The 17,708-nt window shown below is 57.6% G+C and overlaps 2 protein-coding genes across 2 annotated transcripts; one reads left to right on the top strand and one right to left on the bottom strand.

Moving 5' to 3' along the window:
• Window positions 1–1,408: 1,408 nt before the first annotated feature.
• TMIE (transmembrane inner ear) lies at window positions 1,409–8,641 on the top strand (the record flags this gene model as incomplete). Its single annotated transcript, XM_082848910.1, has 4 exons — window positions 1,409–1,504; window positions 4,708–4,825; window positions 8,087–8,236; window positions 8,541–8,641. The coding sequence occupies 4 exons, from the start codon at window positions 1,409–1,411 to the stop codon at window positions 8,639–8,641; spliced, it is 465 nt and encodes a 154-aa protein (XP_082705036.1).
• Window positions 8,642–11,146: 2,505 nt separating this feature from the next.
• PRSS50 (serine protease 50) lies at window positions 11,147–16,336 on the bottom strand (the record flags this gene model as incomplete). The annotated part of the gene is given in 10 exon segments (XM_082848388.1): window positions 11,147–11,239; window positions 11,243–11,333; window positions 11,881–11,946; window positions 11,948–12,044; window positions 13,285–13,568; window positions 14,554–14,619; window positions 14,621–14,649; window positions 14,653–14,714; window positions 16,040–16,231; window positions 16,297–16,336. Coding segments are annotated over 10 exon segments (1,020 nt in total).
• Between the last annotated feature and the right edge of the window lie 1,372 nt (window positions 16,337–17,708).

The raw sequence follows: 17,708 nt of genomic DNA, 5'->3' as shown, positions 1-17,708 counted from the left end.
AATGGCGGGCAGAGAGCTGCAGCAAGTGGTTTGCCTGACGAGGGCAAGCCTGGGGAGTGTGGGGTGGCCCAGCCCACCCAGTCCCCAGACTGCCACCCACTGTCAAGGGTCTTCTCAATGGACCAGCTGTCCTTTGCCAGTGGTTTTCTCATTTTCCTGCCTGCCCTGTCATCTCCTAGCCCTGACGCCTGTAGGTATCCACAGCTGGCCCCCTCCTCTCTGCTGCAGCCTGCCTTGGTCCTTGCCCATCTACGGCACCACCAGGCAGGAGCCGCAAAAGGCTCTGGATCTACAGGGTCCCCAGTTCTGAGGGCAGGCCCAAGGTCCAAAGCACCCCAGCCTGCACAGGTCTCCACTGGTGCCCTTGGTGATGAGGAATGCAGCGGTCCAACACCTGGGCTGCTTCTCAGATTAATAATAATGGAAGGAAGGAAGGAAAGGAGAGAGGGGGAGGATGGATCAGAGGAGTCTCCCTATCGCAGGCCTCCCCACTCCTCTTCCAAAGTCCTCCCCAGGTCTCCACAGCTCCTCCGAGCCTCCCTCCCTCAGTCCCTGGGTTGTCAAGGCTCACTCTGAGGTCAGGACCAGAGTGCAGTGTGGGCCAGGTTCAGTGTGAGGTCAGGGTCATGGCTCAGACTGGAGTGAGAGTCAGAGCTCAGGCTGGGGCAGAGGCTGAGGATCAATCAGAAGCAGAACATGGTCCTCCAGCCCTTCCAGGGGGAGCCCACCCTGTCCTGTGGGGTCACAGATGCTGGCTCCTTCAGGAACCTTCCATCACACCCGCAGCTGGCTACTCTGACCATGCCATCCCCTGTTCCCCCTCTCCCTCCCCCCTGCTCTGGTGTCCAGAGCTGCCTCTGGGCAGGAAGCCAGCCCAGAAAGCCCAGGATATCCCCGAGCACCTGTCACCATGGCAACCTGCCTGCCATGCCATTCCCAACACCCCCAATCTGGGTCCAGTACAGTTTTTCAAATTCAGAACGTCAGAATGGGAAGGGCCTCCTAGATCAGCAGATTCCAGCCCCTCCCTTTTGTCCCAAATGAATAAACTGAGGCCGCAGTGGGGAAGGGAAGGTGGGACCTGTTGTTCAAGGACCTGACCCCATCCTGCCCTCCCTCCCACCCTCTCCCGGCCCTATGTCGGTCTCGGTCGGGTTAGGGGAGTGCGGAGTCTGGAGTGTGATCTCCGCAGCGGGGCGGGCCCTCCACCCAGAGTGGTGTGGGAGCGGGCAGCACAGGAACCAGACACCGACAATGAATAAATGATGCCCACTCGCAGCCTGCCTGAGACCAGATCGCCACCGCCGAGCGCCGGCTGGCCCGGGGGTTAGTCACCGAGCCAAGGCGGCCCGGCAGGCATCCCTCGGCTCCCCTTGACCTGCTGCCGAGCTGCGCGGAGCGCGCGAAGATGGCGGGGCAGCGGCTAGGCGCGGGGCCGCTCTGGGCGCTGGGCGGCGCCGCCCTGGGGGTTTGCCTCGCGGGGGTCGCCGGGCAGCTGGTGGAGGTGAGGCGGGGCGGCGCGGAGGGGCTCGGGGTGGCTGTCACCCTCCAGGCAGAGGGTTGGGGGGCGCCTTACTGACCAGCAGCTGATTTTTCCCTTCCTCTTGCCCTAGAGGACCTGACTTAATGGGGAGACACAGCTCTATCCCACGTGCTTCCAGGCTGTGGAGGAGACCCAGCCCCCAATCTTAGTGTCCTTGGTCGGATGGGAGGGCACAGCCTCTGATTTCAGGAACATTATTCTGATGGGGGAGACTCACCCTGACCTTAGGGATTCCCGGTCTGATTGGAGATACAGCCGGACATCAGCGAGTGTCTGATGGGGGACACTCAGCCCCTATTCTAATCTTTGGTCTAGTGAGGTCGAAGGTGGTGGGTGGGAGGCAGGAGGGTGAGGACATCCTTCCTAGAGCAGCCATGTGTTGAGTTAGACTCCATGCGGCACACTAGGCCCTGGAGGGGAGGGGCAAGCAGGGCAGGGCCCAAGGACTCAGGGTCTCACTTGGTCCTGGTGATAACTGGGAGCTAGCAAACGTTTCTGAGCGGGCAAGAGTCATGAGTCCTGGTTTGGAAGGAGAATAAATCAGAAGAGGGCACACAGTTGGGAGAACTGTAAGGAGCTGCTAAGATCGCCCGGGAAGAGGTGAAGAGGACGGCTGGGGGGTTGGCCAGGAGCCTGGCTGGGGCCAGGGAGGGAAGGGTGGGGGCCATCTGCAGCCTCCTTGGCTGGCCCCTCTGTACCCCATTCCTGCTAAGCCAGGAAGGGGAGTCAAAGAGGCTGACCAGACCCAAAATTCTGGAGCATTAGGCTGGAGGGAGAAGGCCCAAGAGGCAGGACAAGGGAGGAGTGGGGTCAGAGTCTTGTAGGCAGTGGCAGAGTGGAGACAGCAGGGAAACAGAAGTGTAAGAGACAGCCAAGCACCCAGGAGAGCCCGCAAGGGGCAGGTGCTGGGGGACAAGATGGGAGAGGGAGAACAGGGCACTTGTTCCGTGGGGTCTGAGGGGACACAGCCCTGAACTGGTGGGTCTGAGGTACATGGAGACAGAGCCCTGCACCCCCTGTTCCTGCTGCTGACCAGGGGGTGTGATCAGAAGGCTGGGCTGGAGTCAGATGTCAGCTCTAGTGTCCCTGTAAGGGGAGCCAGGCTGGCTTGAGCCCCATGGAGTATCCTTGGTCCCCTCACCAGCTGCCCTGAGGCCTCAGGCACAGAAACTGAGCTGGTCTGGGTGTAGGAGAAGCCTGAGCGTGGGGGTCAACTCACTTCTGAGCCAAGGATTCTTCCCTCAGCCCCCAGGAAAACATCTTCTCCCAGCCCATCAAGGGAAACTGCATTTCCAGTCCATCTGCCTGCCATCTGCCTACAGCCTGAACGAGGCCCTGGCTGAGTCCAGGCGATCCAGGGAAGCACCAGAAAGATGAGCAGGGCTAGGGCCCATGGCACCACCCACCCCACCCACAGGCATCACCCTCCATCAGCCTGTGAGGTTCTGTTGGAGGCCAGGCCTCCAAGCTTGAGTTCAGACCCCTAGCAGTGCCCACAAGGAGATGCCCAACTGTTACCTGTTTCCCTCTACCCAAGACCCCTATCAGGGTGTCTTGAACAAAGCTGGAACAAGAATGTGTAAGAAGTGAGCTCTTGGCTGCCCAGGCTCTGAATCTGAGACCTTTACCGTGGCCCTCAGAATCTTCCAGTTATATAACCCAACTGGGCCAACACACTGAGCCTTAGTTTCAGGGAACCCTGCCACTGCCCAGACCTTGGCCCTGACTCTACAGATGGGTGCCCAACCACATGCATGTGTATCCAACCGCACGTGCCCTATACCCACAGTGCCCAGCCCTAACCCCATATGTGTGCCCCAACCCCACACACATGGGCCAGACCCCACAGACATGTGTCTGAGCCCACAAATGGGTCCAGGCCCCTGGGATGATGCTGAGGAAGGATAGCTTGCCAGTTTTACCACTCAGGTTGTGTAGAGAGCTTCCCAGACACTGCTGGAACCATCCCACTCAGATGGAGAAACCGAGGCCTAGAGAAAAGAAGTCTCCTACCCCAGTTTGCCTTGGTTAAGAGAAAAGAGCCAGGAATCGTGTACCACTCCTGGGCACACAGATCCTCTGGGTTACCCGGGACAGGTTGCTGATCCTCTCCAAGTGTCCCCAATACATGCCGAAGGGTGGTGTCCATTAGATGAAGTACCTGGCTTTTGGTAGGTGCCCCATCCATGCTTATGCACCAGAGGAAAGACTGCACAGATGGTTGAGCTGCGGGTTGCTTTTCCTTCCCAGAGAGCTGGAAGAGACTCCTCATGTCTGTCCTTATTTGGTTAATCAGGGGACAAGGCACTGCACAGATGCCCCAGGATCCCCTCTCCCTCCAAGTACTAACCCCCATCCACACCCCTCAGCCAAACTTGGTGACAGAGATAGGGTCATATCCCTCTCAACCCCACAGGTCATGCATAGGTCTTGCTCCCACCCACCAGAGCAGGGCCATGTCCCCTCAGACTCCCAGGACAGGGTGGTGTCCTACTGGGAAGGTGGGAAGTGGCGCGCTGTGCTCTGCTCACGATTGCTCCAGCCGTGCTTTCAGCTTTTGGCCTCCAGGTGTCGCTACTGCACTTCAGACATATTATCTAGACCCGTTTTGCGAGGATTCTGGCCTAGCCTGGTCAGAGGCGGTGACTCAGGTAGGACAGGTGACTGCTGAGGCCACCTGGTGGGAGTCCTGGTCAAGTAACAGAGTCACGGAGCCCTGACTCCAGTTCCACACCCCACCCCACACTGGAGGTACATGTGAACGAAGTCCCACAGGACAGGACTCGCCTTGTCTCTGGCCTTGGTCCTGAGACCCCATCTGCCAGTGTGGAGGAGCCCAGGGCCAGAGCAGGAGGAGAGAAGGGCCCTTGAACCTGACTGGGACAAGCCATCCACCTTTGCCCCTTGGGCTTTGGTTTCCTCAAGCATCAACCCTTGCACTCCAAGTTCCCAGCTCCATGGTTCTGGGGCTTTACCCTCTTCCCGTTCTAAATCTGGAACTTCCCAAGGTCTGAGGCATTGTTTATGAACGTCTAAGACACTTGATTCTAGGAGATTCTGAAATGTTTGGACTGAGTGAGTGCTTGCTGAGACCTGGGCCTCTCTCGGCCCCGTCCCAGTCCCTGGCCTCTGCCTGGCTCATTCCACTCTCTCCTGACCCACAGCCCAGCACGGCCCCACCCAAGCCCAAGCCGCCCCCGCTGACCAAGGAGACGGTGGTGTTCTGGGATATGCGCCTGTGGCACGTGGTGGGCATCTTCTCGCTCTTCGTGTTGTCCATCAGTGAGTAGCTGCTCCCCCCATCACCGCCCCCTGCCGCTGCCACAACACAGCAGGAGCCCGGCACCGCCTCATCACCCCTCCACCCCCCCGCTCCACCCCCAGGGGCTCAGAGCAGCAATTCCGGGCAGTGCAGGCAGGCCAGGCGCCCACAGGAGGCCCGCTGTGGTTTCTGGCACCTCCTGATCCACACAAAGTCCCTGTGGAGGGCTGACAGGCCGGTGGTGACCTGAAGTATTCTGCCCGACCGGCGATGCAGCCACATGGCAATTATGGTAATTACAGGGGACTCCACTGAACCAGGACGAAGACGTGTCATTTTTCCCTATCGTTGGCCTCCTCATGCTTTTTCTGCAGTTTGGCCAGCTTAAAACACCCACACCCAGGGGCCCCAGCAAGGCCACCCTTGGCTGCAGCTCAGCCCAAAGGCTCCCCAGACACCCAGCAAATGTGGCTCCCAGGCTGCAAACCCTGCACTGTCAAATACCATTTCCCTGGAACGACTCACCTACCTCAGTCAAAAGCAGGAGACCCCCTTCCTCTCTCGGACCTGGGAGTTGCTTGATGCGAAGTCGCAACAGAAGCCGGTTTGGCATGCTCCCTTCAGTTGTCCTTCCAGAGTTGGGGTCTGGAGTTGGGGAAAAGGGGGCCGAGAAACGCCAACTGGATGGCAGAGGCCGCCAGGTACACAGCAGAGTCTGACAGAGGTTCCTACAGGCCAAAGGGAGGAGTGGGGCACAGGCAGTAAAGAGAAAGAAAACACACTCCCCCAGCGAAGAGTTCATGGAGGAGGGGTCCTCCAAGCTGTAGATAGGTAGGATGGATGAGTGGTTTTGTGTTAGGCAGCTGGAAAGGCATTACAGGCAGAGGTACAGTGTGGGCAGAGGTGCAAGGAAATGGCCTCCACACAGGTCTCAGGTAACCCCCATAAGACGTTTACTGAGTGCACCCGGGTCAGGGGCTAAAGGAGCATTTAAGTCCTAGCTGGAGCTAGCCTGGGGGCAGGGCTGACCAGAAGGGCCCATCCAGATGCGGGGGCTCCAGGGGAGGCAAGGACCTCTAATTTGCATGTGCTTCTCCTGGCACCAGAAGTGCCCTTCCACGCCCCCATGTCTTCCTGGCTGGAGTGGGAGCAAGAGCCTGCATTTTGTTCCTAGCCACGGCCAATGATCAGTCAGGCTTCTGAGTGGAGGCCCCACAGAGAAACAGCTGTGGCTGCAGCCCCAGCTCATGTGTCCAGAGAGGGGAATAACCCCCAGTACCAAGAGGCAGGGTTGGGGGAGGTATCTGCCCTGCAGGGGCCACAGGAGCAATCCAGGGTGCAGGTCCAAGGAGCAGCTCTGGGGCACCCCAAGAAGCAGGGATGAGGGCACCATGGGGCCCCAAGACACACAATGGTTTCTCCAGGGCTCTGCTTGGCCCTAGATGGTAGAAGTACCTGGGGCCACATAGGAAAGTTGCAGTGTCAGGCCCAAAAAGGCACTTGGACCTCAACCACACAGACTGACTTCCTCTCCTAAACCCATTTCCTAGAGAAAGGTAAGGGATAGTCCCAAAGGCCTCTAAGCAACAGTTTAGCATTTGTTACCCTCTATTCAGGGCTCTAGGGAGTAGGGAACGCCATCTCTTGGGGAGGAAACATCTTTCCCACTTCCCTGTCTGCTTGGGCCTAGGTGGTACAGCTGTTTGTGGAGCATCACCCCCAGAACCTTGTGGAGAGAGCTGGAGTTGGATGGGGTACCTCTTCGGGGTCCCCTCCAGCCTGGGGACTCCTATCCCAAGCCCCTGCCTGGGCCTGGAACTCGATCCAAGGAACTTTGTTTCTCTCCTCTTTGAAGAGAAGCAAACAGGCCAGGCTGGGTGGGGCAGGCCTGGAGTGAGGGGCGGTGCTGGAGTCCTGCTCTGACTGCCAATAGCTGTGGCTGAGCTCCCTTTAAAGCCCAGGCCTCCAGCCTTTGCAGAGAGCATGGGCATGGTCCTGAGGAGGCACCTGGTGGGGTAGCTGGAAGAGGTGGTCCAAGCCAGTAGGGTGGAGGTCCAACCTTGGACCTCTGGCATACAGGGGTCTGGAGAGGACCAGAATCCAGGTTTTTGGGTAAGAAAGGCAGACCTACTGCTGGGACCCTTGCACAACTAACCCCCCACCATGTGTTCCTGGATGCTGTTGACACCCCATCCATTTATTCAGGAGTCCAGTCCTGTCCTCAGCCACAAAGGCTTTGAAACCATCTCATTCATTTGTTTTCTCTCATTCTGTGAGTCTGGGGGAGACTCAGTGGGACCACAACATTGGCTGAAGGGGTTGCACAAGATGACCCCAAGAGGTGCTCCAGCCCAGGCCACGTGGGTCTGATCTATCTTCCCCAAAATAGGCCTGACTTGTCCGCCTGGCCCTCCTGCCCCTAGGAGTCTGTCAGGAAGTTATGTCTGGTCATCTGATTTATAATAGGAAGCAGCTCCATCCCCTCCCCTGAGGCTGGGGCCAAGGTGGTCAGACTGTAGGGGCCTTAGAAAAATAAACTCAGTCCAGCCGGGTCCTGGCAGCCCTGCCCTGCCCATCCCTAGACAGGCCAGCTCCATGCCCTGGCCAGCTTGCGTGGGCACAGCTGCCCTGAGCCAGAAAACCACTCCTGGAATAACCCTGTCTAAGGTGAACGCGCCGGGGCAAGGTCTGTGCCCTCTTTCACGCTCTCACAGCCAGGAGCAGCCCTGGCTTGTCCTCAGGGAGGTTGAGGAGGATGCAGCCATGTCCTCCAGGGTCTGAGGTGCTCTCAGGAGCCTGGGGAGGAAAAACTAGGATGCACAGGAGCCCAGAGGCCTGGGTTAGAAGCACAGGACACCCTCCAGGAGGCTGTAGCTTGAGTCATGGTCCAGCCCACTGCCTGCCCTCCAGGACCTCTCAGTCTAGTCAGAAAGACCCACCAGAACCAGGACTGGTAACACAATATACGGGGCCAGTGCAAAATGAAATTGTGAGCCCCTCTGTTCAAAAATCATTAAGAAGTTCAAGGAAGTGACAGCAGAATAACAAACCAAGCACAAGGCCCTCCTGAAAGTGGGCCTACTATGTGAAGCCAGCCCGGCTCAGGAAAGATATTTTGAAAATCCCAGAGCCCACAGGGGTTTTGTCAAAATGTGGAGCCTCCTGAGAGGGTCTCTTGGGTGGGACACACATAGGTAGATGGAGACAGGCCTGAAATTTGGGAACCATTCCTGGGGTGTCTGAGCTCTGGCCCTTGCCAAGCCTGCTCTGTTTCCCCGTAGTTATCACTCTTTGCTGTGTCTTCAACTGCCGCGTGCCACGGACCCGGAAGGAGATTGAAGCCCGGTACCTACAGCGAAAGGCAGCCAAGATATACACGGACAAACTAGAGACTGTGCCACCCCTCGATGAGCTCACAGAAGTCCCTGGAGGTGAGCAGGCCTGGCCCCCAGCCCCGCCACCCTCCGACTCTGCCACACTGGCCAGTTCCTCCATCCTGCCACCCAGAGTTGCCCTATTCCTCCCCTCCACCTGGTTCAGGGAGGGGACCCAGCCCTGTTTTTGGAGACCAGAGCAAAGAAATGGGTCAGAGTGAGGCAGGGAAAACAAGGAGCTATTCTGCAGGTAGGAGAGGTTTGGAAGGAAGAAGGAATGAAGGGCTGGACTGGGAGGCTCTGGTGCAGGCCCTAGGACCCTGTCTCACTCCTGTTGCACCCTTTTTCCTCTGCTCCACAGGTGATAAGAAGAAGAAGAAGAAGGACAGTGTGGATACAGTGGCCATCAAGGTAGAGGAGGATGAGAAGAATGAGGCCAAGAAGAAGAAAGAAGAGAAATGAAGAGAGCTTCCTGGAGGTGGAGGCTGGGGATAGCTGGCCCTGGGGCTCATAGTCCTGGCCAGAGTCCGGACATCTTAGACTCCAAGCTCATACATGGACCATAGAGGTTGCAGAACACCCTCTCCCTGCTCAGAGGGGGTTGCTGAGGCCCAGGACCCTGTCCTAGAGCCTACTGGGGCAAGGATATGACTTCACTAGGTGTGCTGCCTCCCAGCCTGGACTCCACTCCTGTCACCCCATCCAAGTGGCCACTCAGCAGAGGTGGTCTTGGGCCACTGTCCCTCTGTAGACCCAAAGTGGCCTCTACCCACCCATACATGCCTCTGTCCCCTCTTCTGCCAGGCACAGCAGTGGCTAAAGGGGTAATGGGATGTGGGTTTCCTTCTGGAAGGGGATGGCTGACCCGGATGGGCTAGATGTGAGGCCACACCAGGCTGGCCATGAGGAGAGAGAGGGTCACTGGGGGAAGCATGGGCAGCAGAAGGTTCTCGAACTTAGCTGGATAGCAGCTCTGGTGATGAGGGGGCTGCCCCAAGCCTGGCAGGGGTTCTGTCCCAGGGCAGTGAGCAGAGGGAGACCAGAAGCAGAACGCCCAGCATAGCAGATACCGAGCTCTAAGCAATGGGTACACTTGTCTTACATGCTGTGATGCAGCTGAGGCTGCTGGAGGGCCTAGCATGAGGCCCATGGGCTCAGGGCTAGGGGCTGCAGGGGTGCAGAAGGCTGAGGCCAGTGGGCCAGAGAGAGAAGGGCCCCATCTTGGGAATACAGGGAAAATTTGAGAAGCCAAGGGGGACTTTGGGTTTTTCTGCTGGCCCTTTCTAGGCTCAGCTGTGGTAGCAGGTGTCAGCACCCCAGGAGATCACCGCAGGGGGCAGTTAGGGATTGAGGTAGCAACCAGCCTTCCCCGTGCTGAATATAACAGCCCAGAGCTTCCTCTTCCATTCTTAACAACGGTGCCCAAAAGAAGCACTGCTAGCCAGAAGGTGAAGGCTCAAACTTGACCTGGGGACTGAATCCTTGGGGAGGGGAGATGCAGAGAAGGGTTTCTAGATGGCAGCGAACATCAACTGAGGTACTCAGACCTGGGCCTGGAGACTAAGGAGACACCGGAGATTTCCGAGCCAGGGGGAGCTGCTGGCAAAGCTGACGCTGACTCTGCAGCCTGCAGAGATTTGTAAATAAAGCTGAGTGCCTTCTCATACCCGAGTGACCTGAGATGACCCCTCAGGATGCCCCATCCCTGGAGCACTTATGTGGAGGGTGATGCAGTGATCGATGATAGGTGGTGTAGGCCAGGCTGACGTTCCCTCTCCTGACTTTTCTCCCAGCCTGAATTCAGATGAGCTGGAGGGAGAGGTGGTGGCCAAGAGGCAGAGGGTCAGCTGCAGCCAGTGGGGCCTAGCCCTGAGGCAGGGCAGCAGGACCAGGGAGGAAGCTGCCTGCTCTCCACTTGCCTCTGCTCCACACCCTGGATTTCAATAAGTGGGTGCTTGGGACACAGAGGAGTCAAACCTGGATTCTGATCTGGACCTGGACCATTATTACACAAGAAGAGGGAACCAGGCTGGCATGGGGGAAGGAGCATGGGGTCTTACAGCCATGAGGGAGCAGAGAGATTACAGAAGGCCCTGCTGTGGAAGCTGAGTACTCACTGCGCCACCAAGTGGGAACCCTGACTCTGCCCTTGGGCTCCAGCCTATGGGCTTCTCATACATATGGCTGTGGCAAAGATCATTCTACTCATACAAGCCAGAGCCCTCCTGTTGGCTGGGCAGCAGAAGCCCAGAGGAGCAGGAGCCACTATAAGTCAGAGAAGCAGCTGGTAATGCCTGGGGTAAGTCCAGGCCCGGGCTACATCTGCCCTGCCAGCTGCCTCCCTGACCTCTGACCTGGGCCTCCACTAGCCCTTTATGGACAGGCATGTCTGATGATGGTGGGGATAATATCTGATCCCAGTGGGCATCTGCCCCAGCCTCCAGACAGGGGACAGGGCTGGAAGGTCAAAGTCCACTACAGTGCTTCAGGGCAAAAACAGGGTATGTTCTAGCCACCGGCCAGAAGATGGGCCAAAGTCAAGGAGAACACACTTACCTCCCCAGCCCAGACAGAGCTGCACCCTTATTCCCAGCCTCACATTGCGTCCTGGCAGCTCCAGCTTCAGCCTGACTCTCCATCATCTGACCCCAGTATCTAGGCCCTCCATCATCGGACCCCAATATCATCCCTACACACTCCCTCCACCTTCTGTGGTAGCCACCCTGAACCTTTGGATGGAGGCGGATCCTGGGGCTCTGTACTTTTCAGTATAAACTGCCCATCCCACCCCTGTCTGGTTTTCTCATCTCCCACTGGAGCAGGCCCAGGAAGGAGGAAGCATGGGGAAGAGAAACATTTAATTGAGCACCTAGTCTCTGCCCTGCCTTATGAGGCTGTGAGAGCTGCACAGAGGGTGAGGAGGGGCCTGGGCAAGGGAGGGTGCACCCAGAGACAACGGCACGAGTGTCAGAGGACAGCGAGGAGGTTGAGGGGCAGCAGGAGTGCCAGGAGCAGGGCCCTGGATGGGGCTGGCAGCGTCTGCCCATTGAGGCGTTCCCACTACTGGCAGGAGGAGATGTGTAGGTAGATGGGCAGGGCCTTGCTCTTCTTGCAGCCTGGGCCCCAGCTCACCATTCCCACCAGGTACCATATGCTCTCCACAGGACAGGCCAAGGGCTCACCACTTATCTCTTGTGGGGAGGGGTGGGGGAAACAAAAAAAGGAGGCCAGATGTAGTCCAAGGGAGACTTAATCCAGCTCAGGAAGAAGCAGGGTGCCCTCACATCAGACCTTCCCTGCAGCCCCCGAGTGTCACATAGCTGAGGGGGTGCCCTTGAGGTCCTGACCCAGGAGACCTTCCTCAAAGGGCTCCACCTCCCATCTCTCTCTTGCCAGTTCTCCATCCCCCATCTCTTTAATACCCACCCTCCATCTTCCCACTGCCTCCCATTCTTCTCCCTCATCTCCAACCTCCATCCCCTCTGCCCACCTCTCTCACCCCAACCTTCATCTCTTTCCTCCCAATCTCCATTCCTCATCAAGTCTCCCCTCCCCCATCTTCCTATCTTCCCCCTCAGTCAGCCCTGCTCATCCCCATCCCCTTCCCCACCTCCCCGCAGGTCCTGGCTTCCCTGTTCCCCCAGCCCCATTCCTGGCCAGGTGCCCCTGGAGGCAAGTGAGCAAGGGGGAGAGATGCTCACATAGCAAAACTGTTCCTGTTGACGTCCTTTGCAGAAATCATCTGGGAGTTGATGATCTGAATCAGAGGGGATTTTGGAGAACCTGTGGTAGAGGCTTTCACACTCCGTGCTGTTTAGGATAGTGACTTCCTTATCCTGGATGGTCCTGAACTGGGGCCACACACCTGTGGGACAGGGGCCCCCATTCAGGCTTGGCGGTTTCGCTCCTGCCCACTGCCGCCAGCTTTGTGTCCATCTTCCCTTTGTTCTTCGCCACTCCTCTAGCCCCTTCTCCTTGCCACACAGCAGCTCTGGAGATCTCTCCAGGCATAGGCCACCCACCACTCCAGTTGATGCCTCCCAAGGGCCCCTTGACATAGAGACCTTGGGAGCAGGCTACCCATGATCTGGCCTTGTTGGACCTGGTCTCACATCCTGCAGAGTACTATCCATTGAGTCCATTCTGATCTCAGCATCTTGGCTCTTGTGTTCCTTCTATCCCCAAAGCCTACCAGGCCCATCTAAGGTCCAAATCCTGCCTTTTCTTCAAGCTTTCCCCAAAGGCCTACTTCCTTCTCTAAGCTTCCCTAGACTCCCCTCCGTGGGTCTCAGGCACTCTTTACTCCCCTCCCTGTTCTCTCAATTGTATCTCTGTCCCTAGTCTGAGCTCCTAGGGGACAGGTGACTTCCAACCATTCCCAGCCATTCCTCAGATAGGCCATGGAAGGCATGACAAAAAGCCACCCCACCCTAGGCTGGAGACCCTGTGGGTGCTTTCAGGCAAGCTGGCTCTGTGAGGCCACAAGGAAGGGCGCCTCTCTTGTGGGAAAAGAATAGGGGTTCCCTGAAGGAAATGGACATTCCTAGGGCTCATAAGGAAATGGTCCCTTGGACGGCCCTGGGACAACACTCCTACCCTTTGGGCTCCTAAATTGGGATGATGAGGGATTGAGGGCCACTGCTGCGGGAGGGAGCCATGAGTGGACCCTCAGTGACTCCCACCTTCTGGGTGCAGATTGCCCTTAGCCAGCCACATGGGATCTTCTGGGGAGCCTTTTACAGACACAGAATCCTGCTCCTCTCACCTTGGCTGTTCTGCTTCAAGACACGGATGCCCTGGGATTGTGTGCAGACAGCAAGATACTACTCTGTGCCCCCTCTACCTTCAAGGAAGTCCTATTTACAACCCTGGCCTGGGCCTGAGGGTTCAAGGGCAATCTGGGTCCCCTAAGGCCTAAATGGCCATGATACATTCACTGCTGAGACCCTCAAAGGGAAAGAGACCTCAGAGATGAGAGCCTGATGGGGGTGGGGATGGGGTCCCTGGGGGAGGTGTCTCAGAAATATCTGCCCACGGTAGACCCTGGCCTGCACCCAGGTCCTCTCCCACACCACCCACCCTGCTGTGGGGAGGCTCCGACTCACCATCAACCCTGGGGAGTCCCCAGCCTGTCATAGTGCAGAGGGCGTGGTCCTTTAGCGCAGAGTCCAAGCCAGGCAGGCAGATGGGCCAGACATACGTGTTGTAGTTGAGTGGTCGCTCAAGCTTAAGGAGGGCAATGTCATTGGCCCGGCCGACCCCGGACCAGTACCGATGGGACCAATAATGGCTGTTCACGATGACATGCTGCGCCAGGACGTCGACAGTAGACTTGGATATCTGGTCAACCCATGGACTCCCCACCCACACTGAATAGGTAACATCACTCCTAGGGGAACAGCAAGGAGAGTCCTCCATCAGCTCCAAGAACCCCACCCCAGCCTGCACCCCCTACCCTCCACCACACTGTTGCACCCTGAGCAAATCCAGGTAGGCCACCCACCTGCTTCAAGCCCCAGAGCCCACTCCTCACAACAGATGTGAAGGGGGCCCTGCACACACACTGTGTGGTCCAGTCCTCACAACAACCCGTCATTTTATGGAGAGGGAAAATGGGGCTCAAGTGACTGACTCAAGGCTACACAGCTAAGAAGTGTGGAGCTGGGACGTGGACCCAGTTTTCTCTGGCTCCAAACTCTGGACTCTGTCCAGCATCCCATGCTGGGCCCTGGAAGTGACAGAGACCTTGTGCAATCAGCGCTGCCTTGCCCTCCAGCCTACTTTCTCAGCGTGTCCCTTAGGCTTGGAGCTCGCTTCTCCACTGGTCAGCCCTCATGGCCAGATGTGACCCTCAGGCCGCTCCCTGGCCCCAGAACATGGGCATGCCCACTCTCTCATTCCCACCCTGACCAGACTCCCCTGTGAGCATCTATCTTCTTGTCTGTCTTCCCCAGCAACCTGAGAGGAGTGGTGCAGCCCTTTTCTGCCCCCAGTGCCCAGGCCAGGCCTGGCTTCAAAGAGTGCCAAGGCTGTTGGCTGAGTGAAGGAAGGAATGAGTAAGTGAAACAAAGGGTGTGGAGCAGAAGAATTAGGACATTCTTTCTGCGGATAGGAGGAAGGAGGCCTAGACAGTGGCTGCAAGCCTCCGTTTCCTATCTATGGAATGACTGCACAGGACTGGAGGGGGCCAGGTGAGGGGAGGAAACCCCCAGCTCCCAGGAAGGAATCTGCAGGACTCATCCCCCACCTGCTCAGAGCTAGGGTGAGGTGGGGCTAGGACTATGGTGTCTGCCACTGATGGGCCAGCTGGCAAGATGACTATGGCCCTGGTGGCTCCAATGACTTTCCACCCATCCATCTAGGCCCCGACTCACTGGATCATGCAGTGGGCCACGGTCAGCACCCACTCGGAGGCAATGAGGGTGCCTGCACAGATATGTGCCATTGGCCCGCACACTGATCATCCACGGTCACCACCGAGCCACGGCCTCCGGATCCCTGAGGGTGGTGTCCCGCTCATAGGAGAAGCCACAGGCTAAGGAGGAAAACGAAAGGAGCCTGATAACGAATGGGCCCTTCCAGCTACATCCCACAGCACCTCTCCCTCCTCCTCCCCTCAGCCTGATCTCCCACCTCTCTAGATGGCCTGCACCCATCCAATGATTCTCCTTCTTCATTGGTCATCACATAATGATGTTGTTCACATGAGGACTGGGGTCTCCAGCCTCAGAAGGGCCTCAGCACTCCCCAGCACTCCCCAGCACTCCCCTCTCTCTGGTCCCACAGCTTAGGCCCCAGGGCGTTCCCAGCTGACCAGCCTGGTGCGCCACTAGCTCCTTTGTCCTGGTCAAGCAGACATCAGCTCTGGCCAGGCCCTTCACAAACCCATCTGTGTTTCCATCTGGTTCCCTTACTTCAGCCAAGGAAGACCCCTCCCCCTCCTCTAGGATCCTTCTCCTGTGATTCAGTGAGAGAAAGGCAGGTGACCTAAGAGAAAAATGGGTAGTGTGCAAGAACACATACATCTGAGGACGAAACCCCAATAGCAAACAAATGCAGAAGCTCTTCAGCCCCATTAGTCCTCAGGGAAGTGTGGACTTAAGTCACAGTGAGGTTCTGCTCACCACCACCTGCCAGGCAAAACTAAATGTCCCTGATAACAAGTGTTGGTGAGGAGCAGGGCCCCAGACTGCTCACTCACTGCTGGAGGGAAGGTCAATGGGTGCAGTCACCCTGGAAAAGATTTTACAGAAAAAGTTCTTTAAACTGAAGATGCACATATCTAACACCACAGCAGTCCTGCTCCTACGTGTTCCAAATGGACTAGAGGATCATGAGATCAATGTAAGTGGGCTGTCACCAGCGGCTGTAAAGGCTAACGCAGGAGAGGGAATAGCACAGCAGGGTACAGCTGGGTCCTGTGTGTGACTTTCTGCGACAGTTAAATTCTGTGCACTCAGTTCCAGGATGAGAAGTATTTCTTATGTGGGTCTTACTTCAACATGCTTGGAAGCCACTGATGGAGAGAATGCCTTGTGGGTGTGCCCCGAGACACACAAGGGAAGGCTCCCTGAAGCCATGCTGGAGACCCCCTAAGGCCTTGGCTGGGAGCCTGGATCAGGGACTGGGCCGGATGGAGAGGTGCTGTCCCCATAGACCATCAGGGAGGCAGGACATGAGCACACCCCAGGCTCCCCCCACCTTCCTTGCCTCCTACCTCGACAGCATGGGAGGCCTGGCCCACAACAGGTGCTCAATAAGCACTGGTAAAAGGAAGGTCCCCTCTCACTCTTCGTGCCCCTTCTTCCGCTGCCCCTTAAGGTCCTCAGGCTGCTTGGGCACCCTCCTCCCAGTACTCACGGGAAAGGAACTCATCCTCGTCGGCTTTAGAAGCAGAGTACTGCAGGGTCCTGGGCAGCTGGCTAGTGGCAGCCTGCCGGGGGAAGCGACGTCCGCCTGAGGGACAGGTGGCACTGGGGGCACAGGGGGCGTCAAGGTCGGCGGGGGCATCCGTGGACAGTGCCCCCGGCACTTTGCCAGCGCCCAAGCAACCTGTGGAAGGACGCAGAGGATCAGAGGTGGAGGCCAGGCCTGTGGGAGGAGCGGAGGGGCGGCACCCGCGGGCCGCAGCAGCAGCAGCAGTAACAGCAGTAGCATCAGCAGGAGCCCGGCGTGGGCAAGGGCGGACGTTCGGGGGCTGCGGGGGACTGCGCCAGCCGGCCAGCGCCCCACACCAGAGCTACATCCCCGAGAAGCAGCGAATAAGCCTCGGCGCTCCTCTTGCGATGCCGCTCCCGGGGCTGGCCCCACGACGGCGCCCCCCATTGGCAGCCAGCGGCAGCTTCTTTGGTGTGGTGGGCGCGGGTGCTCCCGACCCCGTCCGCGCGGCGCCCCCCAGTGGCCCCCCCGCGATGGTGCTCCTGGTGTCCCAGCCGCCCTCTGTCTGGCTTGCTGGTGCTCAGGACTGCCTGGCTTCTGGCCACGCCTCTGCCCTCCTGGGACCCCGTGTCTCCCAGTTGGCCTGGCCCAGCAGTTTCCTGGAGTCCCTTAACCTCACCTCGGCCGGTTCTTGCACCTCCTCCTCCGGCAGCCCACTTCCATCCCTACCCGGTGAGATGAAGGCCCAACCCCTGGGGCTGGCATCCGGGATTTCCAAGCCGTCCCACCTGCCCTCCAGCCTGGTAATTACGGTGGGGCCTTGCCCCAGGGCACTGAAATTAAGCAGATTAAAATGTTTTCAATAATAATTTTTCAAGAGTGCATAATTTTAAGCACTGTCGCCATTCAGCAAATGCCCTTCCCTTACAGATCCATCTGCTTAGAAAGATGACACAGGTGAGGTTTCCATAAACAGAGAAAGAGGGATAGTAACCATTGGGCCCTTCTGGAGCAGAAGGCCACTTGGTATGTTGGAATTTGGGGAACATTTTGATGTCTCAGTGACACAGGTGGATAATACAATTAAAAAATAGTCTGGGGAAATCCTATGAGAAGCTTTGGTTCAAAGCTGTTGGAAAATTCTAGCCTAATAAAAGATAAGGTGAAAGTTAAATCAAGCCAGGACAGTCTAACATTTGCCAGGTCCTGCTGTCTTGGGAGAGACGATAGGGCTGGCCATTCAGTACTCCAATCTCCTGCAAACCACACCTACTACACTCTGGACCGCAAGGGCAAGGGTAGCTGGCCACTGTGAACCTGAGGCCTACCAGGTCTGAGGGGGTGCCCATGCTACCTTCCACAAGGGTGGCAGAGCTCTGCCCTCTCAGTCTGGCTAGCTTGCGCCTGTCCTTCCTCTTCAGAGTATGATGGAGGTGACTAAGGCAGCTCAGGAGCTCAGGGTGCCGTCACCTCACACAGTCACCTAAGCAGGCACTCTGCCTTGCCCCCCTCCCTGCCCCCCATCATCACCCATCCCTGCCAGGGAGAGAGGAGGAACCAGTCAGTTTCTGTAGACTCCTAGGGTGATATGAGGGCTTGGGAGAGACCCACATGTTCTGGAACCAAGTCCACAAGTGCAGGTCTGGTCATT

This window comes from Leucopleurus acutus (assembly GCF_964270905.1).
Source record: "Leucopleurus acutus genome assembly, chromosome: 10".
NCBI classification, from domain to species: domain Eukaryota; kingdom Metazoa; phylum Chordata; class Mammalia; order Artiodactyla; family Delphinidae; genus Leucopleurus; species Leucopleurus acutus.
The sequence above is the reverse complement of the archived record's forward strand: the minus strand, read 5'-3'. Positions and strand labels throughout refer to the sequence as shown.